The 20,876-nt window shown below is 46.3% G+C and overlaps 1 protein-coding gene across 1 annotated transcript in view; it reads right to left on the bottom strand.

Moving 5' to 3' along the window:
- The window catches only part of LOC124553554 (facilitated trehalose transporter Tret1-like), a 52,665-nt gene that overhangs the window by 17,631 nt on the left and 14,158 nt on the right, over nucleotides 1-20,876 (bottom strand). The window contains exons 2-3 of the mRNA XM_047127401.1: nucleotides 11,096-11,208; nucleotides 4,202-4,470 (exon numbers count right to left, since the gene is read on the bottom strand). Coding sequence (XP_046983357.1) covers nucleotides 4,202-4,470; nucleotides 11,096-11,198 — 372 coding nt within the window. The 5' untranslated portion in view covers nucleotides 11,199-11,208. The remainder of the gene's footprint in view (nucleotides 1-4,201; nucleotides 4,471-11,095; nucleotides 11,209-20,876) is intronic.

The raw sequence follows: 20,876 nt of genomic DNA, 5'->3' as shown, positions 1-20,876 counted from the left end.
ATTAGCATAACAAAGTAAGACAAAGCAACGATTATGTTCTTTACAGCAAATGCTCAATATGTCCACCATCATTCCTCAACAATAGCTCTAGTCGAGGAATAATGTTGTGAACAGCTCTGAAAAGCATGTCCGGAGTTACGGCGAGGCATTGGCGTCGGATGTTGTCTTTCAGCATCCCTAGAGATGTCGGTCGATCACGATACACTTGCGACTTCAGGTAACCCCAAAGCCAATAATCGCAGGGACTGAGGTCTGGGAACCTGGGAGGCCAAGCACGACGAAAGTGGCGGCTGAGCACACGATCATCACCAAACGTCGCGCGCAAGAGATCTTTCACGCGTCTAGCAGTATGGGATGGAGCGCTATCCTGCATAAACATCGTACGTTCCAGCAGGTGTTTATCAGCCACGCTGGGGATGATGCGGTTGTGTAACATATTGGCGTACCTCTCACCCTTCAATGTAGCAGTTACAAAACCAGAATCACGCATTTCCTCGAAGAAAAAAGGCCCGATAACGGTAGATGTGGTAAATCCAACCCATACCGTGACTTTTTCGTCGTGGAATGGAGTTTCCACGACAGTTTTAGGATTTTAGGTAGCCCAAATTCTGCAGTTGTGGGCGTTGACAGACCCTCGGAGCGTGAAATGAGCTTCATCGGTCCACAACACATTACTCAACCAATCGTCATCTTCCGCCATGTTTTGAAACGCCCACACCGCAAATGCCCTCCGCTTCACTAAATCGCCAGGTAACAGTTCACGATTCCGATGGATTTTGTACGGATAGCATCGGAGGGTACGCCTAAGTGCCAACCAAACAGTAGTGTATGGAAAGCCAGTGCGACATGCGACTGCACGAGCGCTGACTTCTCCGTGCATAGACGAACCCGCTACAGTATCCATTTCTTCCTGAACTGTCTCAGCAGCATTACGCCTTGTGCTCGGTCGGCCACTATGGGGTCTATCGTGTAAACAACCCGTGGCTTCAAACTTCGAAATCATTCTCGCCACAGCTGCATTTGTCAACGGACCTTTACCTGTTCCAATCCCCTTCCTATGGCGATAGGATCGTAACGCTGAACTAGCACATTTCCCACTTTGATAATACAGCTTCACTAAAAGCGCCTTTTCAGGTAACGTCAACATGCTGCGACTGCTGGCGCATCTGATTCTCTCTCTCTCATTACAGCTCCTTTTATACACGATTGTCATGCGCAGCCACTGACGTTTTGCTATCCAGCGCCATCTGTCGGACATTTTGTGAACTTTGTTTTTTTTTTTTGTTCTAACAAAACTCAATGTCATTCAAAGCATGTGTGTCAGTTTTTACCTCTCTATCTAAATTATTCCGTGGTTTATTAAGTTTTCAAATTTATACTGACTTTTTGATCAGCCGGTACAATGTCCCCTTAAGGCAATTTCTTTTTGGAGCAATACACCACCACTTGTGTCTTGTGCTGTTCGTTTAAGTACAACCCAGGTTTCGGTCTTTCATGTTATTTTGAGGTATTTGATTTTATGCCTTTAACATACATTGCAAGACACTCAGCATGTTGTCAAGTTCAATGTTGGCCAAAAATTAAGAAAAATATTGGTTCCCCACGAAATGTCAGATTTAAAATGGTAACAGATCATTAAATAATCATAGGATCCCGTCGTATTTACTAAAAGCAGGCTTACGTTGGTAAATAAAAGATGAACACATGTCCCTAAGACATAAGGACGTTTTAAGGACATCAGAGTGTATTCATTGTGCGACTGGGCGCAGAAGTGGTAGTATAGGCTGTGAACAGTGGTGCTGGAAGTTTACAAAGCACGTCTCAGTCCAGTCAATTCCACAGGTTATGCAGTCTGCACACGCTACCATAAAACAGTATAGCACTCCGAATGATACCCTCAGCTTACACCATCGCAAAATCGCTTTGGACCTCGCCGTGCCTAGACGTGATGCTGCACTGTGACACTTATTGAACTGTATGAACAAAAACGTAAATTAGTTAGAAACTACGGCGTGCACACATTTTATTCAACATGTAAACGTCACTACAGATGTTCGGATTTAGGTTATGACATATTGGGTACGCCCACCATCATTAGCGATGATGTGGCGCAGACGAATAGCGAAATTCTACGTGACGGCTGAAGTGTCAGAACGTTGATACTGTCGGTGACCTCCCGAATACCTGTTTTCAGCTCAGAAATGGTATTGGGATTGTTGTTGTACACCCTGCCTCTAGTACAGACGCACAAAATGAGTCGCACGTGTTCAGATCCAGAGGATATGGCAGACAATGGAGGCCCACGCCAGTAGCCTCTGAGTAGCCCAGAATGAGAATACGGTCCCCAAAGTGCTCCTCCAGGACATCAAACACTGTCCAGCTTTGATGGTGTCGAGCTCCGTCTCGCATGCATCACATCTCGTCGAAATCAGAGGCACTTTGGAAAACTGGGATGAAATCATCTTTCAAAACCTTCACATAGAGTTTGGTAGTTACCATGGTATTGAGGAATATCGCACCGATTATTCCGTGACTGGACACTGTCCACCACACAATTCCATGTTTAGGGTGAAGAGACTTCGCGATTGTGAAATGCGAATTCTCAGTTCCCCAAATGCGCCAGTTCTGCTTATTGACAAACCCGTCCAAGTGAAAGAGGGCTTCATTGCTAAACCAAACGAATTAAAGAAAACCATGCACATACTAATTTCCACGGTGCCCTGAGGCCAACTGTGCAGTTTGAATGTCATTATGCAAACCGTTATTTGATATACACTACTGGCCATTAAAATTGCTACACCAAGAAGAAATGCTGATGATAAACAGGTATTCATTGGACAAATATATTATACTAGAACTGACATATGATTACATTTTCACGCAATTTGCGTGCATAGACCCTGAGAAATCAGTACCCAGGACAACCACCTGTGGCAGTAATAACGACCTTGATACGCCTTGGCATTGAGTAAGAGCTTGGATGGTGTGTACAGGTACAGCTGCCCATGCAGCTTCAACAGGATAGCATAGTTCATCAAGAGTAGTGACTGGCGTATTGTGACGAGCCAGTTGCTCGGCCACCATTGACCAGACGTTTCAATTGGTGAGAGATCTGGAGAATGTGCTGGCCAGGGCAGCAGTGGAACATTTTCTGTATCCAGAAAGGCCCGTACAGGACCTGCAACATGCGGTCGTACATTATCCTGCTGAAATGTAGGGTTTTGCAGGGATCGCATGAAGAGTAGAGCCACAGGTCGTAACACATCTGAAATGTAAGCTCCACTGATCAAAGTGCCGTCAATGCAAACAAGAGGTGACCGAGACGTGTAACCAATGCCACCCCATACCATCACGCCGGGTGATACGCCAGTATGGCGATGACGAATACACGCTTCCAATGTGCGTTCGACGCGATGTCGCCAAACACGGATGCGACCAGCATGATGCTGTAAACAGAACCAGGATACATCTGAAAAAATGACGTTTTGCCATTCGTGCACCCAGGTTCGTCGTCGAGTACACCATCGCAGGCGCTCCTGTCTGTGATGCAGCGACAAGGGTAACCGCAGACACGGTCTCCGAGCTGACAGTCCGTGCTGCTGCAAACGTCGTCCAACTGTTGGTGCAGATGGTTGTTGTCTTGCAAACGTCCCCATCTGTTGACTCAGGGATCGAGACGTGGCTGCACGATCCGTTACAGCCATGCAGATAAGATGCCTGTCATTTCGATACGAGGCCGTTCGTATCCAGCACGGCGTTCCGTATCACCCTACTGAACCCACCGATTCCATATTCTGCTAACAGTCATCGGATCTCGTCCAACGCGAGCACCAATGTCGCGATAGGCTACAATCCGACCTTTATCAAAGTCGGAAACGTGACGGTACGCATTTCTCCTCCTTACACGAGGCATCACAAGAGCGTTTCACCAGGCGACGCCGGTCAACTGCTGTTTGCGTATGAGCAATCGGTTGGGAACTTTCCTCATGTCAGCACACTGCATGTGTCGCCACCGGCGCCAGCCTTGTGTGAATGCTCTGAAAAGCTAATCATTTGCATATAACAGCATCTTCTTCCTGTCGGTTAAATTTCACGTCTGTAGCACGTAATGTTCGTGGTATAGCAATTTTAATGGCCAGTAGTGTAGTTCAACAAGCGCGGTGTGCGGTGTGGTGGTGCAGAGGAGTACAGCAGGACTCACCGAGTCTCCCCAGATGAGGAAGGCCCAGCCGGCCAGGAAGAGGGGGCCCAGGCAGAGCCCGGCCCGCTTGCGGCCCAGCACGTCGGCCAGCCGCCCCACGGGCAGCGAGAACGCCAGCGCCCCCAGCGACATGCAGCCCGAGACCCAGGACAGCTGCCACGACTGGTAGCACTGCGCTCCGGCCGCAGACGCGTAGCCGCACTGCAGCTCCGGGATGGCCACGCTGGTCCAGCCCAGTGTCGTGCCCGTGCCCAGCGCCCCGATGCTCACTGCGGACAGGTCCGGGCGGGGCCGAGGTCGGTCTGGGACTCTGGGTGTCTGCTGATGGCTCTCAAACAGTAGAATATCCAGAATGAGATTTTCACTCTGCAGCGGAGTGTGCGCTGATATGAAACTCTCTCGGTCTGCCACACAGTTTTAATCTGTCAGCAAGTTTCATATCAGCGCACACTCCGCTGCAGAGTGAAAATCTCATTCTGGAAACATCCCCCAGGCTGTGGCTAAGCCATGTCTCCGCAATATCCTTTCTTTCAGGATTGCTAGTCCTGCAAGGTTCGCAGGAAAGCTTCTGTAAAGTTTGGAAGGTAGGAGACGAGGTACTGGCAGAAGTAAACCTGTGACGACGGGGCGTGAGTCGTGCTTGGGTAGCTCAGTTGGTAGAGTACTTGCCCGCAAAAGGCAAAGGTCCCGAGTACGAGTCTCGGTCGGGCACACAGTTTTAATCTACCAGGAAGTTTCGTATCAGCGCACACTCCGCTGCAGAGTGAAAATCTCATTCTGGATACCTTTGGAATGTTTTGTATCGCCGAGTTCGTGCCGGGCCTCACTGAATGACATCAATACCTGTCCTCAGCGCAGCACTCCATGAAGAATGGGCTGCCATTCGCCAAGAAACCTTCCAGCACCTGATTAAAAGTGTGCCTGCGAGAGTGGAAGCTGTCATCAAGGCTAAGGGTGGACCAACAGCATACTGAATTCCAGCATTACCGATGGAGGGCGCCATGAACTTGTAGGTAATCAGCCAGGTGTCTGGATAATTTTCCTCATATAGTGTGTTTACTTCTTGGCTTGTAGTCAAGTCCCTCTTTATAGGTTATCAAATTCATATCTCCCATAGGTATACGTTGACTAACCAAAGCATTATGATCAGTGCCCACTACAAGAACAAATGCTGACATCGAGGACACGTTATCCAGTGAGGAAGGTACACATGCTGTAATACCTAGGCTATGCATGGAGATATTTTTTTGTTTTTTTGTTTTACTGAAGTATACTTTTTCAACGTTGCTGGCACATTAAAACTGTGTGCTGGATAGAGACTCGAACTCGGGACCTTTGCCTTTCGTTGGAAAGTGCTCTACCGGTTGATCTACTCGAGCACGACCCGCGTGTCTTCCCCACAGCTCTACTTCCGCGAATACAGCTGCTACCATCCAACCTTCAAAGACGTTTTCGTGTGAAATTTGCAAGACTAGCACTCCAAGAGGAATGGACATTTTCTATTTTGACTGTGCCTCTGCACTGTTTCAAAAGTCTCCATCAGTTACCCATTTATGTAACTTGTTGAAATATAATGCTGTGCCTGGGAATGATGGTGTGCTGATGAAAGCGTTTCATTGTATTCGGAATGAATCACGGTTCGGCACTACCGCAGATGACCATTGCAGTGAGTATTGTGGCGACACAGGGAGAGGTCCAGCCGGCCCGGTGGCCGAGCGGTTCTAGGCGCTTCAGTCCGGAACCGCGTGACCGGTACGGTCGCAGGTTCGAATCCTGCCTCGGGCATGGATGTGTGTGATGTCCTTAGGTTAGTTAGGTTTAAGTAGTTCTAAGTTCTAGGGGACTGATGACCTCAGATGTTAAGTCCCATAGTGCTCAGAGCCATTTGAACCATTTTTAGGGAGAGTTCCCATCCTTAAAATGTTTTGGAGAGCCACATTAGTGTTACTCCTGGTGAAGAAGTGCGCAAAGCCATCGATTATGGCTTCAGGTCACAGCTGTTGGGGACTGAGTGAATCCTGATGGCACAACAGTGGGCCACAGATTTCCTGCACTCTTAAATTTACACGTAATTTGACTCCATTTTGTAATCAGTGAAGTAACTTCACATGCACTCTCAATTCGTTAATTTTCATTTCGTTTCCTGTCCCCTTTCTGGGTGCTCCACTTTTTCTGCCAGGCAGTCTACGGTTTGTCTATCTCAGACCTTTGACATTTCAAAGACCAAACTACAATAGATATGATAGTGAAATTACTCCGCAGGCTAGACAATCTCAAAGAATTTCTAACCCCACATCAGTTCTGCCAACAACTGCCGCCAGAGTGTAGCAATGCGCACAAGGAGTAGTGTGATTTTCAGAAAGATAATCGCCGATTACTAAGCAAATAAATTATCGTGGTATGGATGTTCAAATGGTTCAAATGGCTCTGAGCACTATGGGACTTAACTTCTGAGGTCATCAGTCTCTTAGAACTTGGAACTACTTAAACCTAACTAACCTAAGGACATAACACACATCCATGCCCGAAGCAGGATTCGAAGCTGCGCGACTGTAGCGCCTAGAACTGCTCAGCCACCGCAGCCCGGCAGTATGGATGTGAGGCAGCTGCTGTGAAAACAATTAAAGACTAGTATTATATAGGTTTCTGGCAACTCGAAGTGTTCTGAATCATTTGGGTGGTGCACATCGTAATGTTTCATAAGAGACAGCGGAGGACACGAGAAAAGCATCCCCAGCTCTCTTGTGGTCCCCTTTTTAGGTACTCCACGCAGACATCTGCTCGTAGATACGTATCGTCGGTAGGTTTTCCGGCTTTACTTCCCGACAGCGACGACTCTCCGATAGGGTGCGGGCCCTGTGTTTCGCTATTACTACGAGTCTCGTAAATATCGCTTTTATTTAGTAATTTGCCCGGGTAAAACTCTCCCCTTTTATGATTAAGACAGCCTGCGGCCACCTTTCGGAGGGAGTGGGGATGTCAAAGAATCACAAAAGTTCGTATTAAGCAGTCCGTAAAACACGTAAACGTTCACTTCAGTTAGCGTGTCAGTTAATGCCTACGCTTTCCGCTAGATGGTGCTGACTTCTTGCTGAATAGCTTTGGTTCCGTAAAACCTCCACTGATTATTACTAGGTAGATGAAATAAGTACAACACTATTGTATTTCACTTTCACTCTATATTCGAGGATTAAGATGGTGATGGATGAAGGTCTATTTAAAAGGTTCCTAGCCTGGAGGAATCTAAATAGTCCGCAAATGCCGATATGCACGCGCTCTACGTCCAGATTCGCAACTAACGACACACGACACTTTCAAAAGTCCACGCGTTAATATCTGAATACCGGTACCTCTGAATTCACTCGTATCAGCAGATAATTTGAGTTTCTGTCATCTATATGTCCGTAAAGTTCCAATCTAGCACTAAAGTCCTAAAATCCCCTTAATATTCCGTTGCTACCAACAGTCAGAGATCGTACACTACATCACTTTTAATCTCCGTAATATTCGAACAGTTTATCGTGAATCTCAACACGATGAAGACCAATCTCATTATTGTCTCGCTGACTGACACGGGTTCCCGCCCTTTAACGAAACGATCAAGGAAAAAAGGCGGCAATAATGACGATCAGGCCTTTTTATAGGTTTTTCATCACAAGAGTTTAACGTCGCCGCCTTCTCCATGACGGAGCTTCCGTGGCTTTGCTGTACTTAGACGTTAAACTAGTTGCTGATATACTATAATTTTGATCTGCAATTACCAAACTCTAATTCTACACTATTTTCCTCTATAAAAATTCTATTCTTAATGTTAAATTATTCTTTCTATAGCTTTTATCACTGTAATCTGAACCGAGGTGTTACACCCTGTATGAATTCCGCAGGCACCTAGGCAAGTTAATGTGCTCCAGGCGACATTACATCCTGTAGTACAACAACATCTTTGTTTGTATGCTTACGAAGTGCACGGTCTGTAACATTTGATGGCGAATGACAAACCGAGGCGACAACAGTTTTCTACGGATATGCTGCAGCATACTGGCATGAACACCCAGTTCCTGGAAAGACGGCTGTTCTCGGATGAGGCAATCCTTCATGTATCAGGAACGATTAATCGGTATAACATTCAGATCTGGGACTTGCAAAATCTGGACACTATCACTGAACATGTTCATAATGGCGCTAAACTGAACGTCTTGCATTGCTGGACTGTTCTTCTTTGCAGAGAACACACTGAACGGGTCAGTGTGTCTGGACATGTTGGAGCAGTTTGCATACTGTCAGATACGAGGCTGGCAACGCAAAACCATCATCCTACAGGACTAAGTTCCTCTGCATTGGTCAATACCTGTTCACAAGTTAATGGCTAAGAAATTTCCTACTCGCTGTATCAGATGCAGAGGACACAATGCCTGGTCACGTTCCCCTGACTTTACTACGCTCAGTTTCTACATCTACATCTACATCTACATTTATACTCCGCAAGCCACCCAACTGTGTGTGGCCCAGGGCACTTTACGTGCCACTGTCATTACCTCCCTTTCCTGTTCCAGTCGCGTATGGTTCGCGGGAAGAACGACTGCCAGAAAGCCTCCGTGCGCGCTCGAATCTCTCTGATTTTACATTCGTGATCTCCTCGGGAGGTATAAGTAGGGGGAAGCAATATATTCGATACCTCATCCAGAAACGCACCCTCTCGAAACCTGGCGAGCAAGCTACACCGCGATGCAGAGCGCCTCTCTTGCAGAGTCTGCCACTCGAGTTTGCTAAACATCTCCGTAACGCTATCACGCTTACCAAATAACCCTGTGACGAAACGCGCCGCTCTTCTTTGGATCTTCTCTATCTCCTCCGTCAACCTGATATGGTACGGATCCCACACTGATGAGCAATACTCGAGTATAGGTCGAACGAGTGTTTTGTAAGCCACCTCCTTTGTTGATGGACTACATTTTCTAAGGACTCTCCCAATGAATCTCAACCTGGTACCCACCTTACCAACAATTAATTTTATATGATCATTCCACTTCAAATCGTTACGCACGCATACTCCCAGATATTTTACAGAAGTAACTGCTACCAGTGTTTGTTCCGCTATCATATAATCATACAATAAAGGATCCTTCTTTCTATGCATTCGCAATACATTACATTTGTCTATGTTAAGGGTGAGTTGCCACTCCCTGCACCAAGTGCCTATCCGCTGCACATCTTCCTTCATTTAGCTGCAATTTTCTAATGCTGCAACTTCTCTGTATACTGGGGCATCATCCGCAAAAAGCCGCATGGAACTTCCGACACTATCTACTAGGTCATTTATATATATTGTGAAAAGAAAGGCCCCATAACACTCCCCTGTGGCACATCATAGGTTACTTTAACATCTGTAGACGTCTCTTCATCGAGAACAACATGTTGTGTTCTGTTTGCTAAAAACTCTTCAATCCAGCCACACAGCTAGTCTGATATTCCGTAGGCTCTTGCTTTGTCTATCAGGCGACAATGTAGAACTGTATCGAACGCCTTGCGGAAGTCAAGGAAAGTGGCATCTACCTGGGAGCCTGTATCTAATATTTTCTGCGTCTCATGAACAAATAAAGCGAGTTGGGTCTCACACGATCGCTGTTTCCGGAATCCATGTTGATTCCTACAGAGTAGATTCTGGGTTTCCAGAAACGTCATGATACGCAAGCAAAAAACATGTTCAAAAATTCTACAACAGATCGATGTCAGAGATATAGAGGTCTATAGTTCTGTGCATCTGCTCGACGACCCTTCTAGAAGAATGGGACTACCTGTGCTCTTTTCCAATCATTTGGAACCTTCCGTTCCTCTAGAGACTTGCGGTACACGGCTGTTAGAAGGGGGGCAAGTTCTTTCGCGTACTCTGTGTAGAATCGAACTGGTATCCCGTCAGGTCCAGTGGACTTTCCTCTGTTGAGTGATTTCAGTGGCTTTTCTATTCCTTGCACACTTATTTCGATGTCAGCCATATTTTCGTTTGTTGAGACTCGTAGAGGACTGTGTGGATGCAATCATAGCGGATAACATGACTATGTTGAGAAATCTGATGGGATTGCAACAGTGCCAGAGCATGTGTTACAAAGAACATGGCAAGAAATTGAAAACAGTCTCGATGTCCTTTCTGTTTCAAATGGTTCAAATGTAGAGGTGTACTGATGATTATTAAATAAATTAATTTAGATGCTATTGCATATGGTGCGAGTTCATCATCATGTGTACTGCACATTTTTCTCCTCACTTTTGAAGTGTACAAGGTCTTACATGGCAGCTAGCTGGAAACCAAACCTGGACAGGTATCCCATGAGAGCTTTCTGAGATTCCAGATTCGTGCAAAAATTATCACTGCTGAGCAGAGTGAAATTTTTGTTTTATTTTGCGAAAGACACGTAAACGTAGAGTTCTCCGACTACTATATCAATGAGTCACAATTGGTACAGGTCAGCTCATAGAAATACCTGGGAGTAGCAGTTTCTAAGGATGTGGAATGTTGTGACCAGTTGGCCTATTTATAGGTAAGTCAGATCACTAACTGTGATTCATTGGTAGAACATTAGGAAAACACAGTAATTGCACAAAGTGGACTGCATACAAGTCTTCTGTCACCAGTCTTAGAGGACTCTGACAAAGTAGGACATTGGCCCACGACCTTGAAGATACAGAGGATAATGGCCTTAGGACATTGACCCTTTTGGGAGATCTGGCAACAGTGTAAGCTTGACCCCTGAATTTTGGAGGATCTGGCAACAATGAAGACTGTCTTTGTGCCAGTACAGCTCCACTACTGCTAGGTGTAACTATTTTTAGGGGTATGGTGTTGAGCAATCACATTGGACCAGCTGTGTGTAAGGCAGTTGTCAGACTTGTACTCACTAGCAATGGCGGCCAGGTGCTGCCTCAGTCTGCTGGCTCTTCGGCTTCCTTCAGCTGCATGTTCAGGAGGCGGCTTCATCTCCAGCTCGACAGAAATGGTCATGATGTACTGCCTGCTGTAAAAACAAAACGATTCATTGCTAACATGCATGTGTCAATAGTAAAAGCAATGTGTATTAGTATACTAATGTGAAAGGGACATGTTGCATAGTGATCCTTCAAAATAGGAAAAGTTGTTAATCACATTACAGTAATTATCTGACTAAACTTTTATTCCATTCGGGAGTAATATCCATCATCAACAAGGCAAATGCAGGTATGGTTCCTTTGAAAATGACATATACATCTGGATCTACATCATCAGCTCCATCTGTACTTAGGAAGCTACGTTGCAGTGTGTAGCGGAGGGTACTTTGTGCAGCAGTGTCACTTTCCCATTTTCCAGTTCCATTCGCGAACAGTTCATGCGATGAACGGTTGCTGGTAAGCCTCCATGTGAGTTTGGGTCTCTCAAATCTTACCCTCCTGTCCTTCTCGCGAGATATACAGGATGGAGAAAAATTATGGTTCAAATGGCTCTGAGCACTATGTGACTTAACTTCTGAGGTCATCAGTTGCCTAGAACTTAGAACTAATTAAAGCTAACTAACCTAAGGACATCACACACATCCATGCCCGAGGCAGGATTCGAACTTGCGTCCGTAGCGGTCGCTCGGTTCCAGACCATAGCGCCTAGAACCGCAAAGCCACTCCAGCCAGCGAGAAAAATTATGTTACGAAATTTTAATCCTGGATACCTGATGCCAGTATGAACCAAAATTACTAATGTTGTGTAGGTCGACAGTGGAAAATTTCTAAACTACAGAAACTTGGCACCACACTCTCCAATTGGCTGCTGGATTGCCCTGTTGCCAGATGCTCTGGACAAGGCATGACCTCGAATGCTTTGCCTGCCAGAGATTGCAATGTATCCGAGATAGCCGGCATGTTCGGTGGTACCACTCCAGCCTTCCACTCAGGGGGCCTGGGGGCGAATCCGCCAGGGTCCCGACACATCCATTATAGTTTCATGATAAGATGTACTGTAAACAAACCCATTAATAGCTGTTAGTTCGCATACAGAAAGTCTTTTACAAATTGTGTCGGCCCTGAAAAGGGCCTTTTTTTGTAGCAGGACATGTTTACTTAAAGCAGTTGCCCGAACTGGCGACCCCCTGATGCGACACAAGCTTGGTAATGTCGAACGGTGTTTTGTCGAATTCTTTCAAAGATTGGTGGCATGCTGAATGCGATCCATTAATTACTCAATGTTCCTAAGTATTTAGAGTCCGGGTGGGTGAACTAGAACCTCGAAAAATCCCCACAGGTAAAAATCTGGTGGCGTGAGGTCTGGTGATCGCGGGGGCCTACGAGCACCTCTGCCCAATTATCTGGCCGTCGAAGAGTCCATTTAAGTATCCACACACAGCACAAATGTTATGTGTGGGCACCCCATCGTACTACAGCCACATGCGTAGCCGTATGTCCAGGGGAACATCTTCCAGCAGGCTGGGTAGAGTTTCTTGCAAAAAGTGAAAGTAATTTGCCCCGGTAAGTCGAGGAGGTAGATGGACCGACCCAATCAGATCGTCAGCCAAAATGCCTGCCCAAACGTTGAGCGAAAATCGTTCCTGGTGTCCGTGGACGTACGTGACATGAGGATTTCCCCTTGCCCAGTAATAAATGTTTCGAGTGTTGTAAAGGCTATCCCGATGGAAGGTGCTCTCGTCAGTAAACAATGCAATGGGGAGGAAGTTGGGATCTCATGCAACACTTTGCAGAAACCACTGGCAAAACCCTAGCCCATGTTCATAGTCCGCCACAGGTTTTATGTCTTGGACAGGGCGGAAACTAAATGGATGCTGGCCGTCATCCCTCAAACCAATGAGTGACCCCCACATCGTGTCCAACCACTCGAGTACTTGTAGACGCTTCCTCGATGCGCTCCAGAACTGTCGCTTCAAATGCAACATCCCGTCGTGTTCGAGGTCTTCCAGCATCACCGTGATATCTTGCTAACGAGCCTGTTTCGCCAAGTCACCGGTGAACTGCTGTAAACGTTTGCGAGTGTGGGTGGCGTCCTGCTGGGTACCGTTCCTCATACAACCGTCCAGCTTCATGCTCATTACCGTCGGCTAGTCCAAAAACAAATACCACATCTCGGCGTTCTTCAAATGAATACTGTGCCACCGTGCTTACTGTGTGACTAGATTGCAGGTGACGTGTGTGTGCTCTGAGGCAAAGCTTGCGTGTGAATGCCTCTGACATGAGGTGGAGACAAATGGCAAGGTCTATTGGACACGTGTGCGTATCACGTTAGGGCAGTGACGGGGTGAGGCAAATTTGTGTGTGTGTGGACTGAGAACCATAGCACTGCCCGTCAACCGATGAACTTCAACAGGGCAATCCCACAGCCAATCGGAGTGCATGGCGCCAAGTTTCTGCAGCTTAAAAATGGCGCTTGTCGACCTACACAACATTAGTAATTTTGGTCCCTACTGGCATCAGCCATCCTGGGTAAAAACTTTATAACACAATTTTTTTTCTACCCTGTATGTACACTCATGCTCATAAATTAAGGATAATGCTCATACATGGTGAAACAGCGCTCTGGTGGACGGTTTGCGGGTTTAAATTACCTTGCGGTACGGCCATGCAGTGCATTTGACCTGCAGTCGTCACATGGTGACGCTGGCAGCAGTCGACGTATGCAGAGGTGTGTCAGTCCATGTCAGAGCACGGTGAAGCGAGTAAGTGTACAGGCGTTTTCAGACGTGCTAATGGTGACTGTGTGTTGAAAATGGCTCAAAGAACACATATTGATGACATTATGAGGGGTAGAATACTAGGGCGACTGGAGGCTGGTCAAACACAGCAGGTCATAGCACGGGCTCTCCGTGTGCCACAAAGTGTGATCTCAAGATTATGGCAACGAGTCCAGCAGACACGAAACGTGTCCAGGCGCTACAGTACGGGACGTCCACAGTGTACAACACCACAAGAAGACCGATATATGACCATCAGTGCCCACAGACGGCCACCGAGTACTGCAGGTAGCCTCGCTCGGGTCTTTACCGCAGCCACTGGAATAGTTGTCTCCAGACACACAGTCTACAGATGGCTGAACAGAGACGGTTTATTCAGCTGGAGACCTGCAAGACGCAGTCCACTGACCCATGGTCACAGGAGAGCCCGTAAAGTATGTGGACATTGGAACAGTGGTCCCCTGGTTATGTTCACGGATGAGTCCGTGTATAGTCTGAACAGTGATTGTGGCCGGGTTTTCATCTGGTGTGCACCAGGAATCAGATACCAACCCCTTAATGTCCTTGAAAGGCACCTGCATGGAGATCGTGGTTTGATGATGTGGGATGGGATTATGATTGGTGCATGTACACCCCTGCATGTCTTTGACAGAGGAACTGTAACAGGTCAGGTGTATCGGGATGTCATTTTGCACATGTCCACCTTTTCAGGGGTGCAGTGGGTCCCACCTTCCTCCTGATGGATGATAATGCACAGCCCCACCGAGCTGTCTTTGTGGAAGAGTATCTTGAAACAGGCGAAACAGGCAAATGGAGTGGCCTGCCTCTTCTCCAGACCTAAACCCCATTGAGCACATCTGGGATGCTCTCGGTCAACGTATCGCTGCACGTCTTCAAACCCCCACGACACTTCAGGATTTCTGACAGGCACTGGTGCAAGAATGGGAACCTATACCCCAGCATCTGCTCGACCACCTGATCCAGAGTATGCCAACCCATTGTGTGGTCAGTGTACGTGCGCATGGTGATCATATCCCACATTCATGTCGCGGTACATGTGCAGGAAACAGTGGCGTTTTGTAGCACATGTGTTTTGGGACGGTTTTCTCAACTTATCACCAATACCGCGCCTATGCTATTAGCGCCAGTTTTGTGTAGTGCCACGTTGTGTGGCACCACATTCTGCAATTATTCTTAATTTATGAGCATGAGTGTAGGAGTAAGCAATATATTGATTAACTCTTGTAAGGACTCGAAACTTTAGCAGTAGAGCACACCGTGATGCAGAATGCCTCTCTTGCAGCGTCTGCCACAGGAGTTCACTGAGCCTCTCTGTGGCACTTTCGCGCTCAGTAAATGAGCTTGTAGAGAAATGCACTGCTCTTCTTTGGATCTTCTCTGTTTGTCCTGTCTGGTATGGAACCGAGACTGACGAGCAATATTCAGGCTTTGGTTGAACGAGGCTTTTATAAGCTACCTCCTTCATACGAGGGTCACACCAAAAAAATGCAGTGGTTAGCACACTGGACTCACATTCGGGAGGACGACGGTTCAATCCCGCGTCCGGCCATCCTGATTTGGGTTTTCTGTGATTTCCCAAAGTCGCTCCAGGCAAATGCCGGGATGGTTCCTTTGAAAGGGCACAGCCGACTTCCTTCCCCTTCCTTCCCTAATCCGATGAGACCGATGACCTCGCTGTTTGGTCTCTTCCTCCAAACAATCCAATCCAATCTAAAAGAGATGCACACTATTTTTGTAAAAATACAGTTTTCATTCTGCATGTGTGAAAGCGTACAGTGTGCAGATACATCCTTCCCGCTTGTTTTCAAACTTAGTTCAACCTGTTCCCGTGAGTGGCGCTGTCACAGCATATCTTCAAGATCGATGCTACACTTGAAGTTCGTCAGAAGCAACGTGCTGTCATAGAATTCCTGTGCTGTGAAAAGAAGACAGTGGGAAACATCCACAAGAGGTTGAAAAAGGTGTACGGAGATGCTGCTGTCGATCGCAGTACAGTTGGTCGGTGGGCGAGCAGGTTACGCGATGAAACTGGGCACGGCAATATTGGGGATTGTCCTCGCAGCGGCAGGCCTCGTACTGCACACACTCCAGACACTGTGCAGAGATTAACGAATTGGTGACTGCTGACACACGCATCACAGTGAATGAATTGTCACACTACGTTGTGATAGGGGAAGGAAGTGTTTGCAGAATACTGAAAGTGTTGGCGTTAAAAAAGGTTTGTGCCTGGTGGGTTACCAGGATGTTGACAGTGGCTCACAAAAAAACAAGAAAAACGGTATGCAGCGAACTTTTGGAAGAGTACGAGAATGTTGGAGATGAATTTCTTGGAAGAATTCTGACAGGTAATGAAACATGGCTCCATCATTTGTCACCAGAGACGAAGAGGCAATCAGTGGAGTGGCATCATGCAAATTCACCCAAGAAAAAAAATTCAAAACCACACCTTCTGCTGGAAAAGTTATGGCTACGGTGTTTTTCGATTCCGAAGGACTCTTGCTTGTGGACATCGTGCCAAGTGGAACCACCATAAATTCTGATGCATATGTGACGACACTGAAGAAACTTAAAGCTCGACTGAGTCGTGTTCGACCACACCGGCAAAAGCAGGACGTTTTGCTGTTGCACGACAATGCACGGCCACATGTCAGTCGAAAAACCGTGGAAGCGGTCACAAAACTCGGATTGACAACACTGAAACACCCGCCTTACAGTCCTGACCTGGCTCCATGTGACTATCATCTCTTTGGGAAACTGAAAGACTCTCTTCGTGGATCAAGGTTTGAAGATGATGACTCCCTCGTGCACGCTGCCAAACAGCTTCTCCAACAGGTTGCTGCAGAATTGTGCTGTGCGGGTATACAGGCGCCGGTTCCAAGATGGCGTAAGGCAGCTGAGAGGGATGGAAATTATGTGGAGAAATGAAAATATTGTTCCTAAAGGCTGTATCTACACATTGTTTAACTTCCAAACATGTACAATAAAAGATGGATTTAAAAAAAAAAATAGTGTGCTTTTCTTTCGGAGTGAGCCTCGTATGTCTACTGCACTTCCTGAGGACTCTTCCAGTCAATATGAATCTTGTATCTGCTTCACCCATGGTGAATTTTATGTGGTCGTTCCACTTTAAACCGCTCCCTACCCACACTTCCTGATATTTTATGCAAGTAATTCCTTCCCGCGATCGTTCTGAAACTGTGAAATCAACACTACATTTGTAAATGTAGGCTTCCGCGGCCGTTGTCACGTTGTTATTGTGGTCTTCAGTCCAGAGACTGGTTTGATGCAGCTCCCCATGCTACTCTATCCTGTGCAAGCTTCTTCGTCTCCCAGTACCTACTGCAACCTACATCCTTCTGAATCTGCTTAGTGTATTCATCTCTTGGTCTCCACGATTTTTACCCTCCACGCTGCCCTCCAATGCTGAATTTGTGATACCTTGATGCCTCAGAACATGTCCTACCAACCGGTCCCTTCTTCTCGTCAAGTTGTGCCACAAACTCCTCCCCAATTCTATTCAGTATCTCCTCATTAGTTATGTGATCTACCCATCTAATCTTCGTTGTCACAGTCAATAAAATTCTTCTGGGTTTGAGGCCGCAGCGTCAACTATAAAATTCCGACGTTTCGGCGACTATTGCAAGACGCCTTCCTCAAGGTGTACTGTTAACTGCCAAACGTGATGACAAGTTTGCGTAGTTTAAAAATCGTGCGATGTCGACCTACACAACATTAGTAATTTTGGTTCCTACATTGCAGTCACCGAGCGAGGTGGCGCAGTGGTTAGCACACTGGACTCGCATTCGGGAGGACGACGGTTCAATCTCGTCTCCGGCCATCCTGATTTTAGGTTTTCCGTGATTTCCCTAAATCGCTTCAGGCAAATGCCGGGATGGTTCCTTTGAAAGGGCACGGCCGATTTCCTTCCTCATCCTTCCCTTACCCGAGCTTGCGCTCCGTCTCTAATGACCTCGTTGTCGACGGGACGTTAAACACTAATCTCCTCCTCCTCCTCCATTGCAGTCATCCTCGATGATTTCATGAGCTTAAGTGTTATAATTAGAGACCAGATTATATGCATTTGCATGTTGCATACGCATCTGCATATTTGGCTCCTTTTCTACGGTTATTGCGTATTTTAACTAAAAACTAGTGACGATACGTATTTTCGCTTTATGTTTACAATATTTTAAAAATTTAGACTGGCGGTCTCTAGCTCTATCTAGTTATGATGTCTCACTGATTGCCCGCACAACTGCGTGTAATCGATAACCGTGAAGCAACTGCGTAGCGAAATCGTTACAGAAGAGGAACAAGCAGAGAGAGTTAATGCTCCTGCTCCCTCGCCCCCGGTTTCTTCCTTCCGCTGTCACACTGAACGCGTCGGCAACAATTGAATAAAACTACGCAAGCTCTTAGTCGCACGTCCATTGTTTCAGTTTAGCTTCCTATTTACTTGTACACGGCTGAACGTGTTTACGGCGTGTAGTGCGTAACGCGTTGTGCGCTACGCCACTCAAAAAACAGAACGTCGTTTCGTGGATAGCTGACCACCCTGGAACACCTAAAAAAAAAAAAAAAAGGCTCTGAGCACTATGGGACTTAACATCTGAGGTCATCAGTCCCCAAGAACTGAGAACTATTTAAACCTAATGTAACAATACGAGTCAAGATAGAGGTAACGGAACTTGAAAAGCGTATTTGCTTCTATTGGTTACGGTAGAGAGATCGATCTTTCGGTCCTGTCTGTATATTTATATATAATATCGCAGGAATAAAGGCTGGGCGAGTGTAAAGCTATCGTTAAAAACGCACGCCGCGCGATTTGTTACGATTTGGTCGGTCATAATAATAATAACATGCATTTGAATACAATTAAAATATAACGACGATACCTTTGTGATCCACCAGGAAAACTTATGTGCAAAGAGTATCACTCTAAAAAATGTGATGAGTGAGGTTGTTCGTACAACCAATTATATAAGGAAGCATGGGCTACAACACAGGCTATTTAAAAGCTTTCTTGAGCATGAAAGCCAGTATGGTAGGCTGCCTTATTACAGCGAGGTCCGCTGGCTTAGTCGTGGCGAATTATTAAATCGATTTTTTTGCCTATTAGATGGGATAAATATGTTCATGGAAATAAATACGAGGGCAGTTCAATAAGTAATGCAACACATTTTTTTTCTGAAACAGGGGTTGTTTTATTCAGCATTGAAATACACAAGATTATTCCCCAATCTTTTAGCTACACAACACTATTTTTCAACGTAATCTCCATTCAATGCTACGGCCTTACGCCACCTTGAAATGAGGGCCTGTATGCCTGAACGGTACCATTCCACTGGTCGATGTCGGGGCCAACGTCGTACTGCGTCAATAACTTCTTCATCATCCGCGTAGTGCCTCCCACGGATTGCGTCCTTCATTGGGCCAAACATATGGAAATCCGACGGTGCGAGCTCGGGGCTGTAGGGTGCATGTGGAAGAACAGTCCACTGAAGTTTTGTGAGCTCCTCTCGGGTGCGAAGACTTGTGTGAGGTCTTGCGTTGTCATGAAGAAGGAGAAGTTCGTTCAGATTTTTGTGCCTACGAACACGCTGAAGTCGTTTCTTCAATTTCTGAAGAGTAGCACAATACACTTCAGAGTTGATCGTTTGACCACGGGGAAGGACATCGAACAGAATAACCCCTTCAGCGTCCCAGAAGACTGTAACCACGACTTTACCGGCTGAGGGTATGGCTTTAAACTTTTTCTCGGCAGGGGAGTGGCTGTGGCGCCACTCCATTGATTGCCGTTTTGTTTCAGGTTCGAAGTGATGAACCCATGTTTCATCGCCTGTAACAATCTTTGACAAGAAATTGTCACCCTCAGCCGCATGACGAGCAAGCAATTCCGCACAGATGGTTCTCCTTTGCTCTTTATGGTGTTCGGTTAGACAACGAGGGACCCAGCGGGAACAAACCTTTGAATATCCCAACTGGTGAACAATTGTGACAGCACTACCAACAGAGATGTCAAGTTGAGCACTGAGTTGTTTGATGGTGATCCGTCGATCATCTCGAACGAGTGTGTTCGCACGCTCCGCCATTGCAGGAGTCACAGCTGTGCACGGCTGGCCCGCACGCGGGAGATCAGACAGTCTTGCTTGACCTTGCGGCGATGATGACACACGCTTTGCCCAACGACTCACCGTGCTTTTGTCCACTGCCAGATCACCGTAGACATTCTGCAAGCGCCTATGAATATCTGAGATGCCTTGGTTTTCCGCCAAAAGAAACTCGATCACTGTCTGTTGTTTGCAACGCACATCTGTTACAGACGCCATTTTAACAGCTCCACACAGCGCTGCCACCTGTCGGAAGTCAATGAAACTGTACGAGACGAAGCGGGAATGTTTGAAAATATTCCACAAGAAATTTCCGGTTTTTTCAACCAAAATTGGCCGAGAAAAAAAAATGTGTTGCATTACTTATAGAACTGCCCTCGTAACGTGTGTTCCTGAATTGAAAGAGCCTTCATGGAAATGTGATCTCGCGTTCTTAGCAGATCTAACTAGCCATCTGAATGCTTTGAACATTTCACTACAAGATTAAAGATCTGCTAATTACTCATTTCATAGATCGAACACGAACTTTTAAAAAGAAATTGATGCTTTGGGTGAGTCAACTGGGAACAAGACATCTAGCTCATTTTCCTAAATTATCATCCGTGCAAGATGTTCACAAAGACTGTGAACGTTATTCACATAGTTTAGTTGCCCTTAAGGAAGAATTTGATCAACGCTTTCAAGATCTGACAGCACTAGACAGTGATTTTGATCTCTTCTCCTCTCCGTATTCAGCGTATATTGAAGAGATTCGTCGTGAGCTGCAACTAGAAATTATTGACCTCCAGTGTAACAGAGAATACAGAGACAAATTTCGGCACAAGAAAAACATTTTGGAATTCTACA

The sequence above is a fragment of the Schistocerca americana genome, chromosome 11 (assembly GCF_021461395.2).
Source record: "Schistocerca americana isolate TAMUIC-IGC-003095 chromosome 11, iqSchAmer2.1, whole genome shotgun sequence".
Classification (NCBI taxonomy): domain Eukaryota; kingdom Metazoa; phylum Arthropoda; class Insecta; order Orthoptera; family Acrididae; genus Schistocerca; species Schistocerca americana.
Note: the sequence above shows the minus strand (reverse complement) of the source record. Positions and strands in the feature narration are given on the sequence as shown.